Genomic DNA, 26,762 nt, shown 5'->3' with positions numbered 1-26,762 from the left:
AATAGCCGATTTAAAGTCTCTGCCTGCAAATTCCAATGTTTGGACTTCCTCAAGTACAGTTTATTGACTTTTTCCACTGTGTATGGGACATACTTATTTCTTTGCATGTCTCATAATCTTCTGAGGAAAACTGGACATTTTAAATAATAATAGGATAACTGTGGAATTAGATTTACTAACCCCTTTGCCAAGGTTTTGATGTAATTGCTGGTTTTTGTTTATCTAGCAAGTCATCTGAACTAATTCTTTAAAGTCTATTAGATAGACACCGAAGTCTTGCTCAGATAGTTTCTTAGTGAACTAATGATTGGACAGATATTTCCTTAAACACCTGAAACCAGTTAACTCTCACGGTCTTTGCTGACGGCTTTGTGTGCATGTTGGGACACACTTCAACACTCAGCCAGGAAGTTGACAGCTCTGCCTTCACCTTCAATTTCTGCTTGGGCAGATCATCAAGATCAACCTAAGGTGACAGTTTAGGATGTCCCCAGGTCTTTCCTGAACAGGAGTAACAATCCTTGGCTTGAGCAACGTTTTTGGCATGTGCATGCACATGACTATCTAAATTCCCAGGAATGGCAGAGTGTTTCCAAAGCCTCTGTGAATCTCTCATTCCTCAGCTTTTCCTTTTTTAAGTTTATGGTTAGCCTGTTGTTTGCTCCAATGTTTATTCACTACTTCAGGCAGCCACAACTGCTTCTGACTTTTTTTTCATTAAATTTTTTTTTCCTGTGGAAAAGGCTTTTTATACCTGGCAAGCTCTGATCAGAAAAATAAAGACAGCCTTGCAAGTGAGGTCTTCCAGGGAACCACCAGACAGTTCTCTGGGAATGAGGCTTTGAAGGAGCTCCAACCCCACTCTGCCCCTTCCAGTGGCTTCTATGCTGCTGCTTCTACATTACGGACTGTTGGTTTTCAAGGATAAGCAGAGCTGGAAATGGGCAGGGGGAATGGAAATAGGACTAGTTAAAATGCCACAAAGCTTATTGTTCTTACTGAGATTCAGCTATTTCTCTTGCATAAATATTCCTTGGGTTGCTATGAGGTTAATTTCCAGAGTTCTGAAAAAAGTTGATTCTGACAATTTTTGCAAATTTTCTCCTTGTCTTTATGGAGAGGAGAATTTTCAGAGGTCCTTACTCCCCCATTCTGGCTGGCTTTAAGTATTTAATGTCCTTTTATTTTTCTTAGCAAAATGAATCTGGTTAAAACAATAAAGCCACCACCATTGACATTTCTAGGCATTCGCATGGTTCAAGCTCAACTATTCTATAAACAGCAGTATCTGTGAGAACAACTAAACTGGATATAGTATGAATTACAGAAAATGTCCATACTACAAACGAATGGTGCCAAAATGTTTCAGTAGGCAGATTCAAAGTATTAGAAAATTTTTTCATTATATAAAAAAAGAAAGAAAGAAGGAAGGAAGGAAAGAAGGGAGGGAGGGAGGGAAGGAGGAAGGAAAGGAAGAATGATCTTGGATTACTATAGTCTCAAAATTGCTATGAGAAGCAAAACCTGACAGGTAACAAGGATAATCCACACTCTGCTGTAAGATGAATTGGGGGAGGGGGGCAGAGAAACCTGGCCAACCCTTGCAAGTCTCTTAATTACATATAGAAATGACCTCCAAATGCTCCACCTTCTGTCCAGCCACCACACTGGACTGCCAGTACTTTTCTGTCTCTGATGTACAAGGGACCATATAGTCATGCTTCAAAGAGAATATCCTAGGCTGTAAAGCAATCTCTTTTCCTGACCAAGGATAACAGGCACTCAGCTATGATCAATTCCTTTACTAGAGACACTTGCATCACTTTCATATCTATCGGCTAATAGCACAGGGAGGTACTTCCTGGGTAGGGATAGTGAGACTTGAATGATTTTTAGATAGACATGTAGTTATTTTCAAGAATACGGACTTTATAAAAATCCCATCAGTTTAAGAGAAGGCAAGATATTCACTTAATTCCTGGAGAAATGTAGAAGAGCCTCATTAAGAGTAAACAAAAGTTGGTGGAAACCACAAAAATAATAAAATCATAATAAAATGTCCAGAGTTATGTAAGGATACATTTTAAAACAAGATTCCTTATTTTAAAATAACATTACAAATCTATGAAATGAATTTACATCTCAATATTTAATTACATCAGGTTGCATTAGTGTTGGCCCAGTTAGGAATTCATGTTCATAAATCATTTGAATAAAAATGTTTTGATTTCTCCTGAAGCAATGTATCGTCTTTAAGATGAACATGTTTGATTTTTCAATTCAGGGAACAGAAACCTAATTTTACTAATAATAATTTCTAAAATTGGCTTTGAAAGAGATTACAAAATAGGTATATATTTTAGGGAAAACTATGTGCAAAGCCTCGTAAGCTGACTGGTATTGAAGCCTTTTTTCTTAGACTGTAAACATTTTAATTCTTAATGCTTAATGTGGAAGAAAAGTGAGAGGTACCTTAAACTAGGCAGACAAGCCAGAGTGTGAAAGCTTTTAGTGAGTGTTGAGTACGTTGACTAAAAGATGTTTAATGCAGACCTTGCTTTTCCAGAAAGGAGGGCCAGGTAACAAAGCAGTTCATCATTCTTTTCTATTAACCAAAATGTATCCTCCACTAGCCAGGACTCTTCTGTACTGATCATTTTAAAAAATGTTAAAGTGTGCTCAAAATATATATTTTATTCATTGAAGATGCAACATTTCATTCATCTACACAATGTTATGTAATTGAGGATTCTGGTATAACAATTGGGCATTTTGAAGAACACTGATAGGGTAATCCACCTTAAATGGACCCCCCCTTGTATTATATCATAAGAAGGGCTATGCCCAACAGGGTATCCTGTATTTTAAAATTTACCATTAACCACATATCAGATTACTGATGTAAACTTACCTGAACAGACTATATTTTCCAAATAACTCACTTCTTTGAGCATTATTATAATTGCATGAATTATTTCTCTACCTAGTATAACCATTGCTCAAGAAAACATATATATAGTAACTTTAGAATTTTCTGCAAAGCTCTGGACACAATTAAATATTTAGAATGTAGGCAAATCTTCTGCAGTCTACAACACTTCTTTATAATATCAAAAGACATCAGTGAATCCAGTACAAAATTTTTATAATGAACAGCACCAAAGAAGCCAAATTATAAGTTCCATTTCTCATCAATTAAGCTGGGTGCTGCATCAAGGATTAAGGCTGAGACCACCCAAAGGTTGTCTGCCTAGCCCACTGCTGGTGTTCAACACACATTGCTTGTACAGAGGCTGTTTGGATTGTAAGTGTCTTTGTAAAATTTCAAACAAGTTAAAAGTATTACATATCCTTATCTCAACAGAATCCTGAATATCAGGTTAGCAAATTTCATAGCTCCATTTTAAGACATATGACTGTAGAGGGTAAAGTAGAAAGATGTTGAAACATATTACTGTCACTTAAATGACAGGTAGCAGCCACATAGGCCTGAACCACATTTGTGAAATTTCATGCCACATTTTTCACCTCCCAATTTATATACATGGAGGGGTTACACTAAAACTTCAATTATTCCAAAGGATGAAAGAAGTGTTACATTTTGATATAGATCTTCAGTTTCTATTATACCATAAGCCTTTGAAATATTAAGGCTGAAGAGGCCAAGTTATGAAAGGGACAAGAGGAAGTAAGAACAGTGGAAATACAGTTGATAATGTTCTGCCTTCACCATTCTATGTGGATAGTCTGCTTTCCAGGCAGCAGGTGGTGTGACTGTGAAAAGATCACACATTTGTCAGTAACTATGTAGGATTTTTAGCACTGTTAGAGCCTAGCATTACAGATTTAGGGCAGCTAATAAAATTCCATAAACCAAATTTTTGACAAGTCTGAAATTTTTTGAAAAGAATTTTCCTACTAAGTAAAACTTCTTGGTTCCCTTTTAGTCCTGTCTTAAAGAAAACTATGTATAATTAAACTTTTTTAAAAAAGTAAAAAAAGAATCACTTCACAGCAACCAGATGAACATCTGGCAGCAAAGCAACATTAAAATGCCATCCTTTCAAAGGAAGAGCAAGTATGTGAGTCCTCCATTAAGAGCATTATCTTATGTCAGAGCATAATCTCACACTTTCCATTTATGGTCTTTTTGCAAAAGTCCAAGGCTGAATTTGGACCTGCTTTTCCTGTGTTTTCTCAATGTTATCTGGACAACAGTGTGTCAAGTACATAAGAAACCTAAGGTCAAAATGAAGATGATCTAATGCACCAGGTATTTAAATAAATGTGCACAGGCTGTACTTAGAATCACCTTGCTAAAAACTAGTAGCAGAAGTAGCTGAAGCCTGTTTATCATATGTAACAAAAATGTTTCAAAGTCAATATAAATTTAACCATAACCCATCTAACAAGAAACACCAGAGATCATATTTTAATGTGTTTTTTCTCTCCCTTTCTCAGTAGCCAGAAAATGTTTAAATCTAGAAAGAAAAGGATCAGATCTTTTAAAGCCTCGTATGTCCCTCTTCTCATATAAAAAAGTCTTATCAGGAAATAAATTCAAAAATTATTTTTCTGTAGTTTTTCAAAATAAGTGTGTATTTCATTTATAATCTACAGTTTTATTTTTAAAACCCCTCACAAAAGTCTCTTAATATGTTGCAAAACTTTATAAACAAGGTTGTAACTTTCCAGAGGGTGTGTGCTAGGACCCTCGTGAACCCCTACTGGAGTCTAACTTGGAAGCCAACTCAGGCACCCCCCTGCCCCCCTCCCCACCCCCGCCCCACACACACTGCTATTCAATACTATTGAGGTCACAGGGTTTACTGAAATTTGTTAAAAACATGGAGAACAACCTCTGGGGAATAATTCTCTGGGAAAAAAAGAGAGATGAGAAGATTACAGATACCACTGAAAGTATGTGTGTTCAAAAGTTAATTTGGTTGTATTATCAAATTACAGTTCTTCAGGGAGCTTAAACTTGCTCTAAATTAGATTTGGGGAGGCACATCAAACTAAATAGTCTGCATAAGAGACTCGCTGACATAAAAGAAAAACACGGAAGACAAAGGGTTCTTAATTTGGGGAAGGATATATTCCAACTTGGGGGAAGGGTGAAGGCATTTCAGCTCTGAAGCTCGATCATGACATTTCTAGAGTCCTGCAGTCTCCAAGTGTGACAGGACAGGATGGAAGGGCCTGTTGGGCCTGGCTGGACTCTCCTGTCCCTCTGTCACACTGTGCGATATGCAGGCAAATGCAGTGTCAAGCTGGCAACACTCCTGAGGCTCTTGAGTGTTTATCAACTCAGTAGGTCAAAAGTCTGCAGACACTGGGTGGAGCAGCAGTAAGCCACAAAACTCACAGTTGTCCTCCTGGAAGGGGAAAGAGGGGGAGAAGGACACTGTGAGTTCAAAAGGAAAGTCTCAGAATTCTTTCCATTAGAGACAGTCTTTTCCTTTGTTAAAATAAAGGATTAGGTATGGTCAACAGAGTACACAACAGAAATGTAAATTCCTTTTAAAACTGAGCACTGGAATCAGGTGAGGTATGTGTATGCTTATTTTATTAGCAGTTTTCAGATGACGTAACATCCCTATGTTAGCAGCTAAGGAAAAGTAAGCTTTTTCCATGTTACAGTCTGAATTCGGCTTACTAGAACCAGTGCAATGACAGAATTTGAAATACATTATAAAAATCATGTAATAGAAAAAGTCACCAATTTAGCTAGAACACATATGTATCGAAGAGCTTAAAAAACATAATTTTAAGGAATTTATCCTACAAATGTATGCCCACAGATTGCTTATAGAGGTAATTTTAGAATCTGAATCATGTAGTTTGAGGGTCTTCTCCCACACAGCAGAGGAATCCCATCTCAGACTCCTGCTTGGCATCTTTCTGCAGCGAGTCATGAGCCCTCTGATCCCAGTCTGGGCAGCTCCAGTTGTTGGATGCCTTGTTTTCCCACCAGAAGTGCTAACCTCTGGTGAGGAGAGATTAATCTACTGTTGTTTTCACAGGACTCCCTGTGCTGACTGTTTTCTCTTTTCTCCACCCCTCAACTCAGTCTTTGCCTTTCTCTGTAATCCAAGAAGGTGACCTCTACAGACCCAACCTCCAAAGCTGCCTGATTGCTGGTTTCAGGCTGAATTAGGACAAGGGAGGCATAGCAGGAGGGTAAAGGGCAGGAAGAGAGAAAAGTTGAATATTTTCTTTTTCTTCTTTTTTATAAAAAGTCTAGTTAATAGAGGTATAGTTACATACAAACATACAATAAAATTCACCCATTTTAAGTGTACAGTTGAATGAGTTTTGAAATATATGCAATTATTTAACTAACACCACCATCAGATATAAAATACTTCTCATATCCCCAAATGTTCCTTGTGTCCACTTGCAGCCAACCCCCATCCCCCAAACCCCCTGCCAAGTCTCTGGCAACCATTGATAATTTTGTTTCTCCGTGGGCTTTATTTTTCCCTGGGCCACCACAATCCTGCAAAAAAAGCTTTGCCATTATTTCATCTTGGATGATCAAAGATCTCAAGGCAAGAGCTAGACCTACTTCTATGGGTTCTCTTGCCTTAGATTTTTGTACTAATCCAGGATTCCCTTACCAACTGGTTCCAGCTAGGTTTGGCTGATGTGAGGATAAAGCTCCCCTGGATGGACCCTCCTGTATGGCTCTAGTTCTCACTAGGCTCCAGTCACACTTTTCAACACTCAACCAGGCAGTTGACAACTCTGCCTTAGCCTTCACTTCCTGCTTGCACAGAGTCTCACTTCCTGCAAGCAGAGGTGAGAGCTCAGGGCCTTCTTGGGTCTTTTCTGAGCATGCTCACATCCCTTTGCATGCACATGACCTTACATACTCCTAGGAATATATTAGTGCTTTTCAAAGCCCCTGTGGAAACCTTACTCCCCCAATTTTCCTTTTCAGCTTTATGGCTAGTCTATTGTTTGCCCCAACAGTTACCCACTGCCTCAGGCATCTGTGAAGTTAAGCAATTGCCTGTAATTGTTTTGATAATTTTTGACAAATACCCTCAGAGAAGAGGCTTTTTGTGCTGGTGATCTCTGACTGAGGAAATAAAGACAGGCTTGCAAGTAGGGTTTTTCAGTGAAACACCCTTTGAAGATGCTCCAACTTCCTTCCACCCCTTTCCAGTTGTTGCCCGGCTGCTGGTTTTAACTGTGATGGCAGATTCTTGGTTTTCAAGGTTAAGACTAGAAGATGGGACTATGGGTTAAAATATCACAAAGGTCTCTGTTCTTTCTGAGGTTCAGTCACTTTTCTTGAATAAATGCACTCTGGATTGCTGTAAGCCTTTTGTTAATTTCCAGAGTTCTGAAAAATTCAATTCTGACAAGTTTTGCCAGTTTCTTCATTGCTTTTATGGAAAGGTTGACTATTTCTATCCCACTCCATCTCTACATCTCTGACCAGAGCTTTTATTGGGCAGCCCCTCCTGTTAGCTCTAAGTCTCAACAGCCTCCAGATCTTCCTTTGTCCTTCATGCCAAAAGATTAAGAATGGTAAACCTTCCTACTGCTGTAAGTTCCCAGGTACTTTATCATCCTGTGGGTGCTCTGAACCCTGCCTGAACTTCTGTAAATAGTCTTTCTCCATTAATTTCTCTTCAAAATCCCAGCTTATCTGTGTTTTCCGGCCAGTACCCTGATTGATTTAGTAGGGAGTAGCCTAAGGAAACAGTCCATCAAAGTGGGATTCTGGGATTGGGTTGGTGAGTGCATGAATGACCTCATTACCAGGGAAAAGTGGGACATCACTGATTACTCGAAGTTGTGGTATCACGATTACTCAAATTATCACTAAGACTGCCAGTGGAGGGTAAGGCACTGGGAGATCAACTGCTGTGGCACTTGATTGCTGTGGCATCATGGTGAATTCAAAGATTGTGGAGGGAGATGGCTTCTTTTGACTGCTTTAAGAGATTCCCCCAAATCCCAACTCCCTTCCAAAAAAAAAAAAAAAAAAAAGATAAGCTTAGTGCCTTCTTGAACTCTCAACTCAAGGCATAGGTAAAGAATCAGAAAGTTTCTATGGTGGCCTTAAAGGAATTCTTATTTTATGAAGCTGTGGGAGGGACATGCCTGAGGCCTGAATGTACAGGCTGCAGAATCACATGCCAGGTAAAAGTATATTTATGCTAAGTCTCTTATGCTAAGGTAAAGGTTCTGGTTGGGAAGGGGTGAGGACTTAAGACTTGAGATGGAAACCTTTGTGTAGACACAAAGCTAAGGACCTTAAACCTCTAATATCTCTAAACATTTCTTCACATCAGAAACAGCCCTTCTTACCATCTAAGAAAACAAGCATTCACTTGAATAAGAAGATTTCACTGACTTCATCTGGTGTGGTTACCTAAAAAGGAAATTCCTATCTTCTTCAGGCAGGAACAATACTCACTGCCTCTAGGGCCATAGAGAGAGCAAAATCCCAGCATGATTCAGAGAGTTAATTGCAAGGGCTGCTCCTGGGAGAGATTATGTACATGAAGGAGTTGTAGAATCTTGCAAATTTTATTTGCAGAAATCTGGAGAGTAAGCATGGAAATGGAGTCTAAGTATAATACATTAGCCAGTGAGAAAAAGTCTAAGGTTGGATCAGGCCAAGAAGGGTGCTTCATGAGGCCTCAGCATTTAATGTGTTAGTTTGAGTACCTATAATGGTTAATAGAAGTCTTGATTCAGTAGAGGCCTACAGTCAATGAGACAGAGATGCTAGAACTTCCACTGCACAGTCTAGAGGGAGGAGATCAAAGGCTTAGAGAAATGGGAATGTTGAAGTGGATCCAATGCGGCCTAACCTGCTCAGCCACCACCTGGAAACCTCTGGGAGGGTCAGGAAGACAGTCCCTTCACTAAGACATTAATATATGTATTGGTGAGGAGAAATCAAACTGGAAGTAGCAAGCACACCTGATACTTAATATGACACATGCCTACTAGAGGTGAGAGAGAAAGCCTGCAAAAGCTCAGGTGTCTGCTACATTGGTAAAGTTTCAAACAGAAAAGAAGAGCTACATCCAGAACTGCCCACTATGAAGAAACAGATACACACTTGTGGGTCCCTTTGGATTCTGGAGGCAAAATACATTTTGGGAGCCCCAATCTTCCAAGGTCCTTTCTCTTACAACTAAAACACCCTGGTCATAATACAACAAACAAGCATTGGAAGACTCTGAAAGACAGAATGAAGATAGACAGACTATGACCCTGGGACTTGAGAGGCAACACAGCAATGGTAAACTCCCTAGGCTTCCTTATTGCCTCCCATATACTCCAGATAGAATGCTGTAGGAGCTTCCAACCCAGAACCACCAACAGGCAGAGTCAAAAAAACAAAACAAAACACAACAAAAAAAACAACCCCCCCGAAAAACTCCAGGAAAAGTCTGTTATCCCTATCCAGAGGATTAGGACAGAGAAATCCATCAATTTCTATAGAAAGTAAATAACTAGTTGCTTAGGGCTAGGTATGGGGAAAGAGAGAGGTGATAGATAAAGGGTACAAGGTTTCTCTTAGGGTGAGAAAAACGTTCTAAAATTGTCTGTGGTATTAGTTGCACATATCTGTGACTACAGTAAAAACGGCTGATTTGTATACTTTAAATGGGTGAATTGTATGATATGTAAATTCTCTCAATAAAGCTGTTAAAAAATAATAGCACTAAAAGGAGAAATAGATAAACTCACAATTAGAGTGGGAACTTCAACTTCTTTACTCTTAGCAACTGATAGAACTACCAGACAGAAAATCAGCACAGGTGTAGAAGAACTGAACAACTCAATGAACCAAAGATACCTAATTGACATATACAAAACACTCCACCCAACAGCAACAAAGTACACTTTTTTTTTTTCTAAAAGCCCATGGAATATTCACCAGGACAGACTATATTCTGTGCCAAAGAACAAACCTCACAAATTTGAAAGAACTGAAATTATATACAGAGAACACATCTGGTTTCATCTCTGACATAAAGAGCCTAGAAGTCCTCACTCCTATTCTTACAACAAGAACAAGCTGAACAAATTGAAAATCAATGACTTTTCTCCACTCACCAGAGAACTGAGGTCATAGGGCAAACTGCAACCTCAAAATCTGGTGAGACAGGTAACTCCAGAGTCACAGCTGAGACTTGCTTACCTGGACAGAAGATGCTAGAATTGCTGGAGGCTGAGTGTGGACAAGCCTGAGAGTGAGATACTCCTGGGGCTGCAATGTTAGGGTGACACACATTCTTAGGTTTTACCTATAGAAACCCTACAGGCTATCATGGTGAAAATCTGTAAAAGATCCCCTTGTCGCTCATTCAGGAAGAGAAAAAGAGTAGTCATTATGTAACATGTCCAGAGCATCCTCCATAACAAAGGACTGTTCTCCAGAGAAAGAGTTTACCAGAGCCTTATTCCAGGTGCAGAAGGGCATTCTTCCCACCCCAGCCCCCTTTAGCCTGCCCATCCCACCTAAGAGGGGAAAGCAAACTATGCAAGATGAGAAAAATTTATGACGGTCACAGCCTAGAAATACAGGCCCACTAAAATAATGATATAATCATAAAATTTAGAACATTTCCCTCCCTCATTTGCCACCAGAGTAAATGGCCTCCAGCATAAGGACAGTGGATTATAGATAAAATTGATACAGAGAAATCTCTTGCATTCCTATACACTAACAATGAAAGATCAGAAAGAGAAATTAAGGAAACAATCCCATTCACCACTGCATCAAAAAGAATGAAGTACCTAGGAATAAACCTACCTAAGGAGGCAAAAGACCTATACTCTGAAAACTGTAAGACACTGATGAAAGAAATTGAAGATGACACAAATAGATGGAAAGATATACCATGTTCTTGGATTGGAAGAATCAATATTGTCAAAATGACAATTCTATCCAAGGCAATTTACAGATTCAATGCAATCCCAATCAAATTACCAATGACATTTTTCACAGAACTAGAACAAAAGATTTTAAAATTTGTATGGAAACACAAAAGACCCCGAATAGCCAAAGGAATCCTGAGAAAGAAAAATGGAGCTTGAAGAATCAGGCTCCCTGACTTCAGATTATAATACAAAGCTATAGTCATCAAAACAGTATGGTACTGGCACAAAAACAGAAATATAGATCAACAGAACAGGACAGAAAACCCAGAAATAAACTCACGCACCTATAGTCAATTAATCTATGACAAAGGAGGCAAGAATATACAATGGAGAAACGACAGTCTCTTCAATAAGTGGTGCTGGGAAAACTAAACAGCTACATGTAAAAAAAAAAAAGGAAGGAAATTAGAACATTCTCTAACACCCTACACAAAAATAAACTCAAAATGGATTAAAGATCTAAATGTAAGGCCGGATACTATAAAACTCTTAGAAGAAAACATAGGCAGAACACTCTTTGACATAAATCACATCAGTATTTTTTGCATCCACCTCCTAAGAGTAATGAAAATAAAAATAAACAAATGGGACCTAATTAAACTTAAAAGCTTTTGCACAGCAAAGGAAACTGTAAACAAAATGAAAAGACAACCCACAGAATGGGAGAAAATATCTGCAAACAAAGCAACTGACAAGGGATTAATCTCCAAAATATACAAACAGCTCATGCAGCTCTATATCAAAAAACAAATAACCCAATCAAAAATGGGCAGAAGATCTAAATAAACATTTCTCCAAAGAAGACAAACAGATGGCCAAAAAGCACATGAAAAGATGCTCAACATCACTAATTATTGGAGAAATGAAAATCAAAACTACAATGAGGTATCGCCTCACACCAGTCAGAAGAGCCATCATCAAAATGTCTACACACAATAAATGCTGGAGAGGGTGTGGAGAAAATGGAACCTTCCTACACTGTTGGTGAGAATGTAAATTGGTGCAACCACTATGGAGAACAGCATGGAGGTTCCTTAAAAAACTAAAAATAGAACTACCATATGGTCCAGCAATCCCACTCCTGGGCATATATCTGGAGAAAACCATAGTTCGAAAAGATACATACACCCCAATGTTCATTGCAGCACTGTTTACAATAGCCAAGATATGGAAGCAACCTAAATGTCCATCAACAGAGGAATGGATAAAGAAGATGTAGTACATATATACAATGGAATATTACTCAGCCATAAAAAAAGAATGAAATAATGCCATTTGCAGCAATATGGATGGACTTAGAGATTATCATACTAAGTGAAGTAAGTCAGACAGAGAAAGACAAATATCATATGACATCACTTATATGTGGAATCTAAAAGAAATGATACAAATGAACTTGTTTACAAAACAGAAACAGACTCACAGACATTGAAAACAAACTTATGGTTACCAAAAGGGAAACGTGGTGGGGAGGGATAAATTAGGAATTTGGGATTAACAAATACACACTACTGTATATAAAATAGATAATCAACAAGGATCTACTATATAGCACAAGAAACTACTCAATATTCTGTAATAACCTATATGCGAAAAGAATCTGAAAAAGAATGGAAATATGTATATGTATAAATGAATCACTCTGCTGTACACCTGAAATTAACACAACATTGTAAATCAACCATACTCTAAAATAAAATTTTAAAATAAATAAATTAATAAAAATAAAAAATAAAGCAAAATAAATAAAATCCCAGCACTACTAAACCTTGGGTTCATCTTACTGGGCCCACCCAGGGGCCTGCAGGGGGTGCAGTGGGCAGTCCTGAGGGTGCTGGGGGAAGGGGGCTCACCATGCTCCTAAAGCTCATTTACCAACAGTGCAGCCTGGGCTTGACAGAATATTGAGGTGAGGATCTAGTTTTTAAACTATATAGGAGTACGGAAGAAAAGTCATGAGAAAATAGGAGAGAATGAAGAATGTTATGAGAGAAATGCATTCCCATTAAAATTTTGCATTTAAAAACAAAAACAAAAACAGCTGCAAGATGAAGGCTCTCTGAGGAGTATACAGGGAAGCCCAAAGTTAAGCAAGGAGAATCATAAAAGGACACTAAAGGAATCTGAATTTCAATCTGAAGCCTCTAGTACCTACTACAGCAAACATAAAACAGAGCTCAGCTCCTAGCCAGATTAAAATAAAACCTTACACTAAATGCCTATTTAGCTCAGTTCTTATTACCCAATACGTCTGTCTTTCAACAAAAAATTACAAGAGATGCCAAAAGGCAAGAAAAAGCACATGCTGAAGAGACAAAGAAAACCTCAGAACCAGACTCAGATATGACAGAGATGTTAGAATTATCACAGGGAATTAAAAAAAAAAAGAACAGAAAATCCACGATCTGTGGGACAATTTCTAAAGGTGCAAGATATGCATAATTAGAATACTAGAAAGAAAAGGAGAGAAAAGAGAAGAAATATTTGAAGTAATAATGGTTAAGGACTTTACAAAATTAATGACAGATCCAGAAACTTAACAACACCAAGCAGGATAAAAATCAAAAACAAAAACACTACACATAAGAAATATTATATTCTATCACTTATATGTGGAATCTAAAATATGACACAAATGAACATATCTATGAAACAGAACAGACTCACAGACATAGAGAACAGATATGTGGCTGCCAAAGGGGAGGAGAGTGGAAGAGGGGTGGGGTGGATTGGGAGTTTGGAGTTAGCAGATGCAAACTAGTAAATATAGAATGGACAAACAACAAGGTCCTACTGCATAGCACAGGGAGCTATATTCATAATCCTGTGAAAACCATAATGGAAAAGAATATAGAAAAGAATATATATATATACACACACACATATATATATACACACACATATATATATATATATATAAAACTGAAAATCACTTTCTGTATAGCAACATTGTAAGTCACCTATACTTCAATTAAAAAAAAAAGAAATATCATATTCAAACTGGAGAAAACCAAAGAAAAAGGAAATCTTAGAAAAAAGCCAGAGGAGAAAAAAAATGTTACCTATAGAGGAACAAGTATAAGACACAGTAGACTTCTTATAAGAACCATGCAAGCAAGAAGAGAGTGAAGTGAAATATTTAGTGCACTCAAAGAAAAAAAAATCACTAACCTAGAATTTTATATCCAGTGAAATTATCCTACAAAAGTAAAGGAGTATAAAGACTTTTTCAAGCAAACTGAGAACTGAGAGAATTCATTGCCAGCGAACTTGTCCTGCATGAAAGGTTGAAAGGAGTTCTTCAGGGAGAGGAAAAGGGTATAGGTAAAAAATTCAGATCTAAATAAAACTAGGGATGACATGATACCATACATGGAAAACTCTAAAATCTCCACACACACACACAAATTATTAGAACTAATAAATGAATTCAGTAAAGTTGCAGGATACAAGATTAATATACAGAAATATGTTGCTTATCGATACTAATAATGAACTATCAGAAAGAGAATTCAAGAAAACAATCTCTTCTACAATTGCATCAAAAAGAATAAAATGCCTAGAAATAAATTTAACCAAGAGGGTGAAAGACTTATACTCTGAAAACTACAAGACATTGATGAAGGAAATTGAAGATGATACAAATAAAAGTTACCCTCTTTTCATGGATTGGAAGAATTAATACTGTTAAAATGTCCATACTACCCAAGGCAATCTACAGATTTAATGTTATCCTTATCAAAATACCCAGAACATTTTTCACAGAACTAGAACAAATAATCCTAAAATTTATTTTTTTAATCTATTTTTTTCATTTAATACTTTTCAACTTGAATTTTAGTTTGTTCAATAATAATACTGCCGTTCCCACTTTGTTTGTTTGTCTTGTTTTGGTGTAATTTAGCTTTTTGTCTTCAAAAGTTTAAGTAATTTTGTCTTAAGGTATTCTTTCCTCTCTTGCTTTCACCTTCTCTCTCTCTGCCTTAACACAACTTAAGACATAAGAATCTCTTCTGAGGAACTGAATCCATTCACATTTATACAGTAGGTCCTTACTAGTTATCTGTTTTATATATAGTAGGGTGTATATGTCAATTCCAATCTCCCAATTTATCCCTCCCCCCCTTACCCCCTGGTAACCGTAAGTTTGTTTTCTACATCTGTGACTCTACTTCTGTTTTGTAAATAAGTTCATTTGTGCCCTTTTTTTAGATTCCACATATAAGTGAAATACGATATTTGTCTTTCTCTGTCTAACTTACTTCACTCAGTATGACCACAAAAGACCCTGAACTGCCAAAACAATCTTGAGAAAAAAGAACAAAGCTGGATGCTTCCTGACTTCAAACTATACTACAAAGCTACAGTCATCAAAACAGTATGGTATTGGCACAAAAACAGACACATACATCAATGGAACAGAATAGAAAGCCCAGATATAAACCCATGCACTTATGGTCAATTAATCTATGACAAAGGAGGCAAGAGTATGCAATGGAGAAAAGACAGTCTCTTCAGTAAGTGGTGCTGGAAAAACTGACAGCTACATGTAAAGAAATGAGATTAGAACATTTCCTCACCCCATATACAGAAATAAACTCAAAATGGATTAAAGACCTAAATTTAAGACTGGAAACCATAAAACTCCTAGAAGAAAACATAGGCAGAACACTTTTGACATAAATTGTAGCAACATTTTTATGGGGATCTGTTTCCTAAGGCAAAGGAAACAAAAGCAAAAATAAACATATAGGACTTACTTAAACTTAAAAGCTTTTGCACAGCAAATGAAACTATCAACATAATGAAAAGACAACCTACTGAACTGGAGAAGATATTTGAAAATGATATGACCAATAAGGGGTTAATACCCAAAATATATAAACAGCTCATACAACTCAGTATCAAAAACAAACAAACAACAAAAACAAAAACCAAACAACCTGATTAAAAAATGGGCAGAAAACATGAATGGGCAGTTTTCAAAAGAAGATATACAGATGGTTAACAGGCACATGAAAAGATGTTCAACACTGCTAATCATCAGAGAAATGCAAATCAAAACCAAAATGAGATAGCACCTCACATCTGTCAGAATGGCTATCATCAAAACGTCTACAAATAACAAATGTTGGCAAGGATGTGGAGAAAAGGGAACCCTAGCACACTTCTGGTGGGAATGTAAATTGGTGCAGTCACTATGGAAAACAGTATGGAGGTTCCTCAAAAAACTAAAAATAGATCTACCATATGACCCAGCAATTCCACTCCTGGGTATACAACCAAGGAAAACAAGAAAAGATACATACACCCCAATGTTCATAGCAGCATTATTTACAATAGCTAAGATACAGAATAGAATATAATTCAGCAATAAAAAATAATGAAATTCTGCCATTTGCAGCATGGTTGGACCTGGAGAGTATTATGTTAAGTGAAATTAGTCAGACAGAGAAAGACAAATACTGTGTGTTATCACTTATATGTGGAATCTAAAGAATAAAACAAAGAATATATGTAACAAAACAGAAACAGATTCATAAATATAGAGATCAAACTAGTTATTACCACTGAGAGGGAAAGGGGGAGGGGTAAGATAGACATAGGGGATTAAGAGGCATAAACTACTATGTACAAAATAAATAAGCTATAAGGATATATTGTACAGTACAGGGAATATAGCCAGTATTTATAATAACTTTAAATGGAGTATAATCTATAAAAATATTGAATCACTGTGTTGTACACCTGAAATTAACGTAATATTGTAAATCAACTATACGTCAATAAAAATTTTAAAAATAAAAACATTCTTCAGAATAAAATGAATAAATAAATAAATAGGAAGGTTGTTGGAGAAGGAATAAAGTTAAATAAAATCTTTTATTTTTATAATTTTCAATCGATCTAAAAATAACTTGTTTCACGTAATAAGGGTAACAATGTACTGCATGATTACAACAGATGAATAGTGAAATGAATGACAGCAATGTCATGAAGTTTGCCAGGGAGGAATTAGGATTATTCTGTCACAAAGTACCTGTACTACAAGTGGAGCAGTATAGTGTATCGTTTGAAGGTGGAGTTAGATTGTTTAAAATGTATATTGTAAACTCTAAGGAAACTACTACAAATTTTTAGAAAAGAAGTTTAATTGATATGCTATGAAAGGAGATAAAACAGAATCACATAAAATGCTCAATAAAATCAAAAAAGGCAAAAAGAAGTAGGAAAAGAAAGAACAAATACAAAAAATAGAAAACAGTTACAAACACAGTAGCTATTAATCCAACTAAATCAATAATCACTTTAAATGTGAATGGTCTAAACATACCAATGAAAAGACACAGACTGAGTGGATGGAAAAACAATACCCAATTAAATGCTGTGTACAAGAAACTCACTTTAAACATAAAAATGCAGACTGGTTGAAAGTAAAGGGATAGTGAAAGATATATAATGTTAACACTAATCAAAAGAAAGATGGAATAGCTATTTTGTTACAGATAAAACAGACTTCAGGACAGGGAAAACTATCAGAAATAAAGAGGGGCATTACATAATAAAGGGGTCAATTCTCCAAGAAGACATAACAATGTGAAAAGTGTATGAAGCTAATAACAGAGCATCAAAACACATGAGGCAAAAACTGACAGAACTTCAAGAAGAAACAGACAAACTTGCTGTTAGAGTTGGAGACTTCGACACCCCTCTTTAAGCAGTTGAAAGACCCAGAAAGCAGAAAATCAGAAACAATATAGTTGAACTCAACATCATTAATCAACTGGACCTAATTGACCTTTATAGATACTCTATCCAACAACAGAAAAACACACATTCTTTTCAAGCTCCAGAGAAATTAAAATATTTTGAACTGAATGAAAATGAAATATAACTGATCAAAAAATTCTGGGATGAGGTAAAAGCAGTACAAAAGGGAAATTTACAGCACAAATACAAATATTAGAAAAGAAGAAAGCTCTAATATCAATAATGTAAGCTTCCCCCAGGAAGTGAGAGAAAGAAGAACAATTTAAGTCTAAAGCAAGTAAAAATCATAGAGCACATTCTGTGTCCATTACAGAATCAAACTAGATATCAATAACAGAAAGAACAGGAAAATCTCCAAGTGTGTAAATCTTTTCCATGGGTTAAAGAGGCAGTCTCAAAGGTATAAAAACTTAAACAATGAAAATAAAAATACAACATATCAAAAATTTTGAGACATAGTAAAGCAGCGCTGACAGAGAAATTAATAGCTTTAAATGCTTATGTTAGAAAATGAGAAAGGTCTTAAATCAATACTCTAAGTTTCTACCCTAACCCCCACTCCAAAAAAAAAAAAAAGAGCAAAATAAATCCAAAGCTAGTAGGAGGAAGTAAAGAGGAGAAACCAATGAAATTAAAACCTTCACTAGGATTAACAAGATCAATAAAATTGATAAATCTCTAGCAAGACTGACAAAGATTAAAAAAAGGAAAACACAAATTAATATAAGAAATGAAACAGGTGATATTAATACATATCCTGCAGTCATTAAAAAGATATAAGGGAATACCTTAAACAACTTCACACTAATAAGTTTGCCAACTGAGAACAGATGAATCCCTTGAAAACTTTGTTTCTTTGGAAACAAAGATAAGCTTATTCTAAAACTTCTACAGAAAAGCAAAGACCTTAGAATAGTTAAGACAATCTTGAAAGAGAAGATTAAAGTGAAAGTATCACTTCACCTGATATTAAGGCCTACTATATAACTACAGTAATCAAGACAGTTTGGTACTGACTGAGAGAGAGACACACAGATCAAGGAAATTGAAGAGAACATAAGAGAATATCTTCATGACCTTGGCAGTAGGTAAAGATTTCTTAGGACACAAAAAGCACTAGCTATAAAATTAAAATGGATAAATTTGACTTGATCAAAATTAAAACTTTCTACTTTGCAAATTATACTCATAAGAACATGAAAAGGCAGGCATCACTTTTGAGATTTTCTTAACTCAGGAAGTTATGTGAATTTTAAGTTATTAGATACTTTGTATTACCTTAATTTAAAAAAAAAACTAAAGTTGGTTAGAACCCTAGTTCAGATAATTTGCTACACCAGAATATATATGGTTGTATAAATAACAATTGAAATGAAACTCAGGCACAAAATGATCTTAAAAGGCAAGTGCATTTTTGAGGATCAGCTATCTAAACTTATTTCTTCCTGTTTTTTTAAAAGATAATTATGTTAACTGAAAAATCATTCATAGAAGTGATGCACTTCATACCACAACCATTTAATTAAAAATTAAGGTTCTAAGCAAAAAAATCCAATTCCATAAAGATATGGGATTGTTATTGACTGAAGCATAATGCTTACTGGATCATCATTAACTCCTTATGATGCTCAAGGGGGTAGGGTGGGTAACATGGAGTTGTCATATTTGTGCTACAAAGAAATCCCAAGCCTGTGTACTTATTTATTTTAAAAAAAACCAACTTTTAATTTTATATTGGAGTATAGTTGATTAACAATGTTGTGTTAGTTTCAGGTGTACAGCAGTGATTCAGTTATACATATATGTGTATCTATTCTTTCCCAAATTCCTTCCTGTATCTATTCTTTTTCAAATTCTTTTCCCATTTAGGTTGTTAAATAATATTGAGCAGAGTTCCCTGTGCTTTACAGTAGGTCCCTGTTGGTTATCCATTTTAAATATAGCAGTGTGTACATGTCATTCCCAAACTCCCTAACTATCCCTTCCCCAGTGGTAACCATAAGTTCCTTCTCTAAGTTTGTGAGTCTGTTTGTGTTTTGTACATAAGTTCATTTGTATCATTTCTTTTCAGATTCTACATGTAAGCGATATAATACAATATTTCTCTTTCTCTGTCTGACTTACTTCACTCAGTATGACAATCTCTAGGTCCATCCATGTTGCTGCAAATGGCATTATTTCATTCTTTTCAATGGCTGAGTAATATGTGTACTTATTTACTTTTGGAAAACTCATCTAAGAGCATACTGTATCTGCTTGCTTCATTAATGATCTAAGTTGTTACAAGTACATCAACAGGTCTACTGCCTTAACAATGCATTTGTGTTGGTTAGGTCCTTTAAAAAAATTACAGAACTGTGGAACCAGAGACATGATAGTTTCAGGGGAGAAACTTTTAGCTAAGCAATAAACTCTAGAATTAGGAAAAAGATGCCGATAAATTCTACAAAGAACATCAGACATGACATTTGTTGTTTTAGAATCTCTGAGCATACTTATAGGCAAGGAAGAAGAAAGAGAATTTCAGCTTAGTTTTAAAATAAAGAAATACCATTATTTTTAAGAAAAAAATCACAATGTTGTTGCATATATTGGAGCCCACAAAAATCATAAGAAATGTGGTGTTTTCTTTATAAACCTATTTTCTGATTAGAAACAAAAAGCATATTCTTGACTCATACAGAAATTCAAGCCAGAAGAAAAATAATATTAGAAAGAATCGATCAGATGAAATCCCAAGCCTGTGAACATATTAACATGTAAGAGGATTATGTGAGAATCATCTAATAACATACGGTATTTCTTGTTACATTTATGGTTAATGACTGTCTCTCATGGGAAGATTCTGTGTGCAGAACCAAAGACTTAAATATATACATGCTTCTCTACTAGATCTGCCCATGCCCTAGAACGTTAGGGGTGAGATATGTATGGGAAGAGGAGTATCAGGTGGTTTGGTCATAATTGAACCCCTAATACCTAGTAGAGAGTTTGGCACCAGCAGATGGTCAGTACATGATTGTTTAGTGATACAATGAGAAATAAAAAGTTAAGAACAATTTACTTAAATTTGTTGAAGAATATTTTACCCGTGCAAAATTTCATAAGTTACCTTAAGTTGGTGCCAACAAATAGGCTTCTGCTGAAAGAAAAAAAAAACCCAAACATAAGTAAGCAATTAATGTCAGTATTACTGATGTCAACTGGTTTCACAGAAGAAAGTAATACCGACACAACTAGGGCACCTACCAGGCACCGGTGGGGGACCATGGACACCTAAGGGGACGGGAGGAACCCGCAGTGACTGGCTTGTGGGATCTTGGTTCCCAAGCTGGAGGTCAGGCCTGAGCTCCTGTGGTGGGAGCTCAGAGTCCAAACTTCTGGACTAACAGAGAACCTTAGATCCCAGGGAATATCAATCAGAGTGAGGCCTCCCGGAGGTCCTCATCTCAGCACTATGACCTAGCTCTATCCAACTGCCTGCAAATGCCAGTGCTGGACGTATCAGGCCAAACAACCAGTAAGACAGGAATACAGCACCACCCATCCAAAAAAAAAAAAAAAAGAAATGACCAAACAATTTGTTACAGACGAAGGAGCAAGGTAAAAACCTACAAGACCAAATAAATGAAGATGAAATACACAACCTACCTGAAAAAGAATTCAGAGTAATGATAGTAAAGATGATTCAAAATCTTGGAAACAGAATGGAGAAAATACAAGAAACATTTAATGAGGATCTAGAAGAACTAAACAGCAAACAAACAGTGATGAACAACACAATTACTGAAATTAAAAATACTCTAGAAGGAATCAATAACAGAATAACTGAGGCACAACAACGGATAAGTGAGCTGGAAGATAAAATGGTGGAAATAACTGCCAGGGAGAAGAATAAAGAAAAAAGAATGAAAAGAATTGAGGACAGTCTCAGAGACCTCTGGGACAATATTAAACACACCAACATTCGAATTACAGGGGTCCCAGAAGAAGAAGAGAAAAAGAAAGGGTCTGAGAAAATATTTGAAGAGATTATGTTCAAAAGCTTGCCTAATATGGGAAAGGAAATAGTCAATCAAGTCCAGAAAGCACAGAGAGTACCATACAGGATAAACCTAAAGAGAAACACGCTGAGACACATATTAATCAAACTATCAAAAATTAAATACAAAGAAAAAATATTGAAAGCAGCAAGGGAAAAGCAACAAATAACATACAAGGGAATCTCCATACGGTTAACAGCTCATTTTCCAGGAGAAACTCTGCAAGCCAGAAGGGAGTGGCAGGACACATTTAAAGTGATGAAAGGGAAAAACTTACAACCAAGATTACTCTACCAAGCAAGGATCTCATTCAGATCCAATGGAAAAATTATAACCTTTACAGACAAGCAAAAGCTAAGAAAATTCAGCACCACCAAACCAGCTTTATAACAAATGCTAAAGGAACTTCTCTAGGTAGGAAATACAAGAGAAGGAAAAGACCTACAATAACAAACCCAAAACAATTAAGAAAATGGTAATAGAACATACATATCGATAATTACCTTAAATGTAAATGGGTTAAATGCTCCAACCAAAAGACAGAGACTGGCTGAATGGATACAAAAACAAGACCCATACATATGCTATCTACAAGAGACCCACTTCAGACATAGGGACACATACAGACTGAAAGTGAGGGGATGGAGAAAGATATTCCATCCAAATGGAAATCCAAGGAAAGCTGGGGTAGCAATTCTCATATCAGATAAAATAGACTTTAAAATAAAGACTATTACTAGAGACAAAGAAGGACACTACATAATGATCAAGGGATCAATCCAAGAAGATATAACAACTGTAAATATTTATGCACCTGACATAGGAGCACCTCAATACATAAGGCAAATGTTAACAGCCATAAAAGGGGAAATCGACAGTAAAACAATAATGGTAGGGGACTTTAACACCCCACTTTCACCAATGGACAGATCATCCAAAATGAAAATAAATAAGGAAACACAAGCTTTAAATGACACATTAAGCAAGATGGACTGAATTGATAATTGTAAGGCATTCCATCCAAAAAACAACAGAATACACTTTCTTCTCAAGTGCTCATGGAACATTCTCCAGGATAGACCATATATTGGGTAACAAATCAAGCCCTGGTAAATTTAAGAATATTGAAATCATATCAACTATCTTTTCGACCACAATGCTATGAGACTAGATATCAATTACAGGAAAAAAAACTGTAAAAAATACAAACACATGGAGGTTAAACAATATGCTACTAAATAACCAAGAGATCACTGAAGAAATCAAAGAGGAAATCAAAAAATACCTAGAAACAAATGACAATGAAAACACGATGACCCAAAACCTATGGGATGCAGCAAAAGCAGTTCTAAGAGGGAAGTTTATAGCAATACAATACTACCTCAAGAAACAAGAAAAATCTCAAATAAATAACCTAACATTACAGTTAGTGAAAGAAGAACAAAAAAACCGCAAAGTTAGCAGAAGAAAAGAAATCATAAAGATCAGATTAGAAATAAATGAAAAAGAATGAAAGAAACAATAGCAAAGATCAATAAAACTAAAAGCTGGTTCTTTGAGAAGATAAACAAAATTGATAAACCATTAGCCAGACTCATCAAGAAAAAAACGGAGAAGACTCAAAGCAATAGAATTAGAAATGAAAAAGGAGAAGTAACAACTGATACTGCAGAAATACAAAGGATCATGAAAGATTACTACAAGCAACTAGGCCAATAAAATGGACAACCTGGAAGAAATGGACAAATTCTTAGAAAAGCACAATCTTCTGAGACTGACCCAGGAAGAAATAGAAAATATAAACAGACCAATCACAAGCATTGAAATTGAAACTGTGATTAAAAATCTTCCAACAACAAAAGCCCAGGACCAGATGGCTTCACATGCGAATTCTATCAAACATTTAGAGAAGAGCTAACACCTATCCTTCTCAAACTCTTCCAAAATATAGCAGAGGGAGGAACACACCCAAACTCATTCTACGAGGCCACCATCACCCTGATACCAAAACCAGACAAAGATGTCACAAAAAAAGAAAACTACAGGCCAATATCTCTGATAAACATAGATGCAAAAATCCTCAAGAAAATACTAGCAAACAGAATCCAACAGCACATTAAAAGGATCATACACCATGATCAAGTGGGGTTTATCCCAGGAATGCAAGGATTCTTCAATATACGCAAATCAATCAATGTGATACACCATATCAACAAACTGAAGGATAAAAACCATATGATAATCTCAATAGATGCAGAATAAGCTTTTGACAAAATTCAACACCTATTTATGATAAAAACTCTCCAGAAAGTAGGCATAGAGGGAACCTACCTCAACATAATAAAGGCCATATATGACAAACCCACAGCCAACATCGTTCTCAATGGTGAAAAACTGAAACCACCTCCTCTAAGATCAGGAACAAGACAAGGTTGCCCACTTCCAAGTTTTGGAAGTTTCAGCCACAGCAATCAGAGAAGAAAAAGGAATCCAAGTTGGAAAAGAAGAAGTAAAACTGTCACTGTTTGCAGATGACATGATACTATACATACAGAATCCTAAAGATACTACCAGAAAACTACTAGAGCTAATCAGTGAATTTGGTAGAGTAGCAGGATACAAAATTAATGCACAGAAATCTCTTGCATTCCTATACACTAATGATGAAAAATCTGAAAGAGACATTAAGGAAACACTCCCATTTACCACTGCAACAAAAAGAATAAAATACCTAAGGAGCCAAAAAACTGTATGCAGAAAAGTATAAGACAATGATGAAAGAAATTAAAGATGATACAAACAGATGGAGCGATATACTATGTTCTTGGATTGGAAGAATCAACATTGTGAAAATGACTATACTACTCAAAACAATCTACAGATTCAATGCAATCCCTGTCAAATTACCAATGACATTTTTCACAGAACTAGAAAAAAAATTTCACAATTTGTATGGAAACACAAAATACCCCGAATAGACAAAACAATCTTGAGAAAGAAAAACGGAGCTGGAGGAATCAGGGTCCCAGACTTCAGACTATACTACAAAGCTACAGTAATCAAGACAGTATGGTACTGGCACAAAAACAGAAATATAGATCAATGGAACAGGATAGAAAGCCCAGAGATAAACCCACACACATATGGTCATCTTATATTTGATAAAGGAGGCAAGAATATACAATGGAGAAAAGACAGCCTCTTCAATAAGTGGTGCTGGGAAAACTGGACAGCTATATGTAAAAGAATGAAATTAGAACACTTCCTAACACCATACACAAAAATAAACTCAAAATGGATTAAAGACCTAAATGTAAGGCCAGACAGTATAAAACTCTTAGAGGAAAATATAGGCAGAACACTCTATGACATAAATCACAGCAAGATCCTTTTTGACCCACCTCCTAGAGAAATGGAAATAAGAAAAAATAAACAAATGGGACCTAATGAAACTTAAGAGCTTTTGCACAGCAAAGGAAACCATAAACAAGATGAAAAGACAACCCTCAGAATGGGAGAAAATATTTGCAAATGAAGCAACTGACAAAAGATTAATCTCCAAAATATACAAGTAGCTCATGTAGCTCAATATCAAGAAAACAAACAACCCAATCCAAAAATGGGCAGAAGAACTAAGTAGGCATTTCTCCAAAGAAGATATACAGATTGCCAACAAACACATGTAAAGATGTTCAACATCACTAATTATTAGAGAAATGCAAATCAAAACTACAATGAGGTATCACCTCACACCGGTCAGAATGGCCATCATCAAAAAATCTACAAACAATAAAAGCTGGAGAGGGTGTGGAGAAAAGGGAACCCTCTTGCACTGTTGGTGGGACTGTAAATTGGTACAGCCACTATGGAGAACAGTATGGAGGTTCCTTAAAAAACTAAAAATAGAACTACCATATGACCCAGCAATCCCACTACTGGGCATATACTGAGAAAACCGTAATTCAAAAAGACACATGCACCCCAATGTTCATTGCAGCACTATTTACAATAGCCAGGTCATGGAAGCAACCCAAATGCCCATTGACAGACGAATGGATAAAGAAGTTGTGGTACATATATACAATGGAATACTACTCAGCCATAAAAAAGAACGAAATTGAGTCATTTGTTGAGACGTGGATGGATCTAGAGACTGTCATACAGAGTGAAGTAAGTCAGAAAGAGAAAAACAAATACCGTATGCTAACACATATATATGGAATCTAAAAAAAAAAATGGTTCTAATGAACCTAGGGGCAAGACAGGAATAAAGACACAGACATAAAAATGTACTTGAGGAAACGGGGAGGGGGAAGGGTAAGCTGGGACGAAGTAAGAGAGTAGCATTGACATATATACACTACCAAATGTAAAATAGCTAGTGGGAAGCAGCTGCATAGCACAGGGAGATCAGCTCAGTGCTTTGCAACCACCTAGTGGGGTGGGATAAGGAGGGTGGGAGGGAGACACAAGAGAGAGGGGACATGGGGATATACATATGCATATAGATGATTCACTTTGTTATACAGCAGAAACTAACACAACACTGTAAAGCAATTATACTCCAATAAAGATGTTAAAAAAAAAGTAAAAGAAAGTAATACCCACAAAAAGCAAGGGTAAGGAAATGTGACATTTCATAAGTGATAAGTGATTTAACCATATAAGTATTAGATAGTAGATATTATTTTAAAATAAACTACTAGTGAGTGGGAGGAAGGAGTATTAAGTTGTTATAACAGACAAAGGGAAGTAATAAGACAAAGACAGTTCTGCACGCTCTCTAACAAATGGGTCTCTATCGCAAGGCACAACAGTTACTCAGACATCTGGTCCTCTCATGTAATTATTCTGGCTTAAAAGACCATGGAGCATTCCTGAAAGAACCAAGCTCTCTAAATCTGAGCTTCAAAGCAGCCGACTGAAGCCATGCTGTCATCACTACCACAGTGCCCTGCTCACAGTAGATGCTCAATGTATGTCTGCTAACTGAGTGGATAAATCAATAAATGAGTGGATGCATTA

General features: G+C 36.2%; 1 protein-coding gene across 3 annotated transcripts in view; it reads right to left on the bottom strand.

Moving 5' to 3' along the window:
* Positions 1-4,801: 4,801 nt before the first annotated feature.
* LRRC28 (leucine rich repeat containing 28) overlaps positions 4,802-26,762 on the bottom strand; it is a 180,332-nt gene continuing 158,371 nt past the window's right edge. For 2 of the 3 annotated variants that reach the window (XM_036843623.1, XM_036843624.1), the window contains exon 10: positions 5,080-5,378. In XM_036843623.1, the coding sequence (XP_036699518.1) occupies positions 5,306-5,378 (73 nt within the window). In that variant the 3' untranslated portion in view covers positions 5,080-5,305. Of the gene's footprint in view, positions 5,379-26,762 lie in introns of all 3 variants that reach the window. The other variant, XM_036843625.1, reaches the window with a different exon arrangement.

This window comes from Balaenoptera musculus, chromosome 2 (assembly GCF_009873245.2).
Source record: "Balaenoptera musculus isolate JJ_BM4_2016_0621 chromosome 2, mBalMus1.pri.v3, whole genome shotgun sequence".
NCBI classification, from domain to species: Eukaryota; Metazoa; Chordata; class Mammalia; order Artiodactyla; family Balaenopteridae; genus Balaenoptera; species Balaenoptera musculus.
The sequence above is the reverse complement of the archived record's forward strand: the minus strand, read 5'-3'. Positions and strand labels throughout refer to the sequence as shown.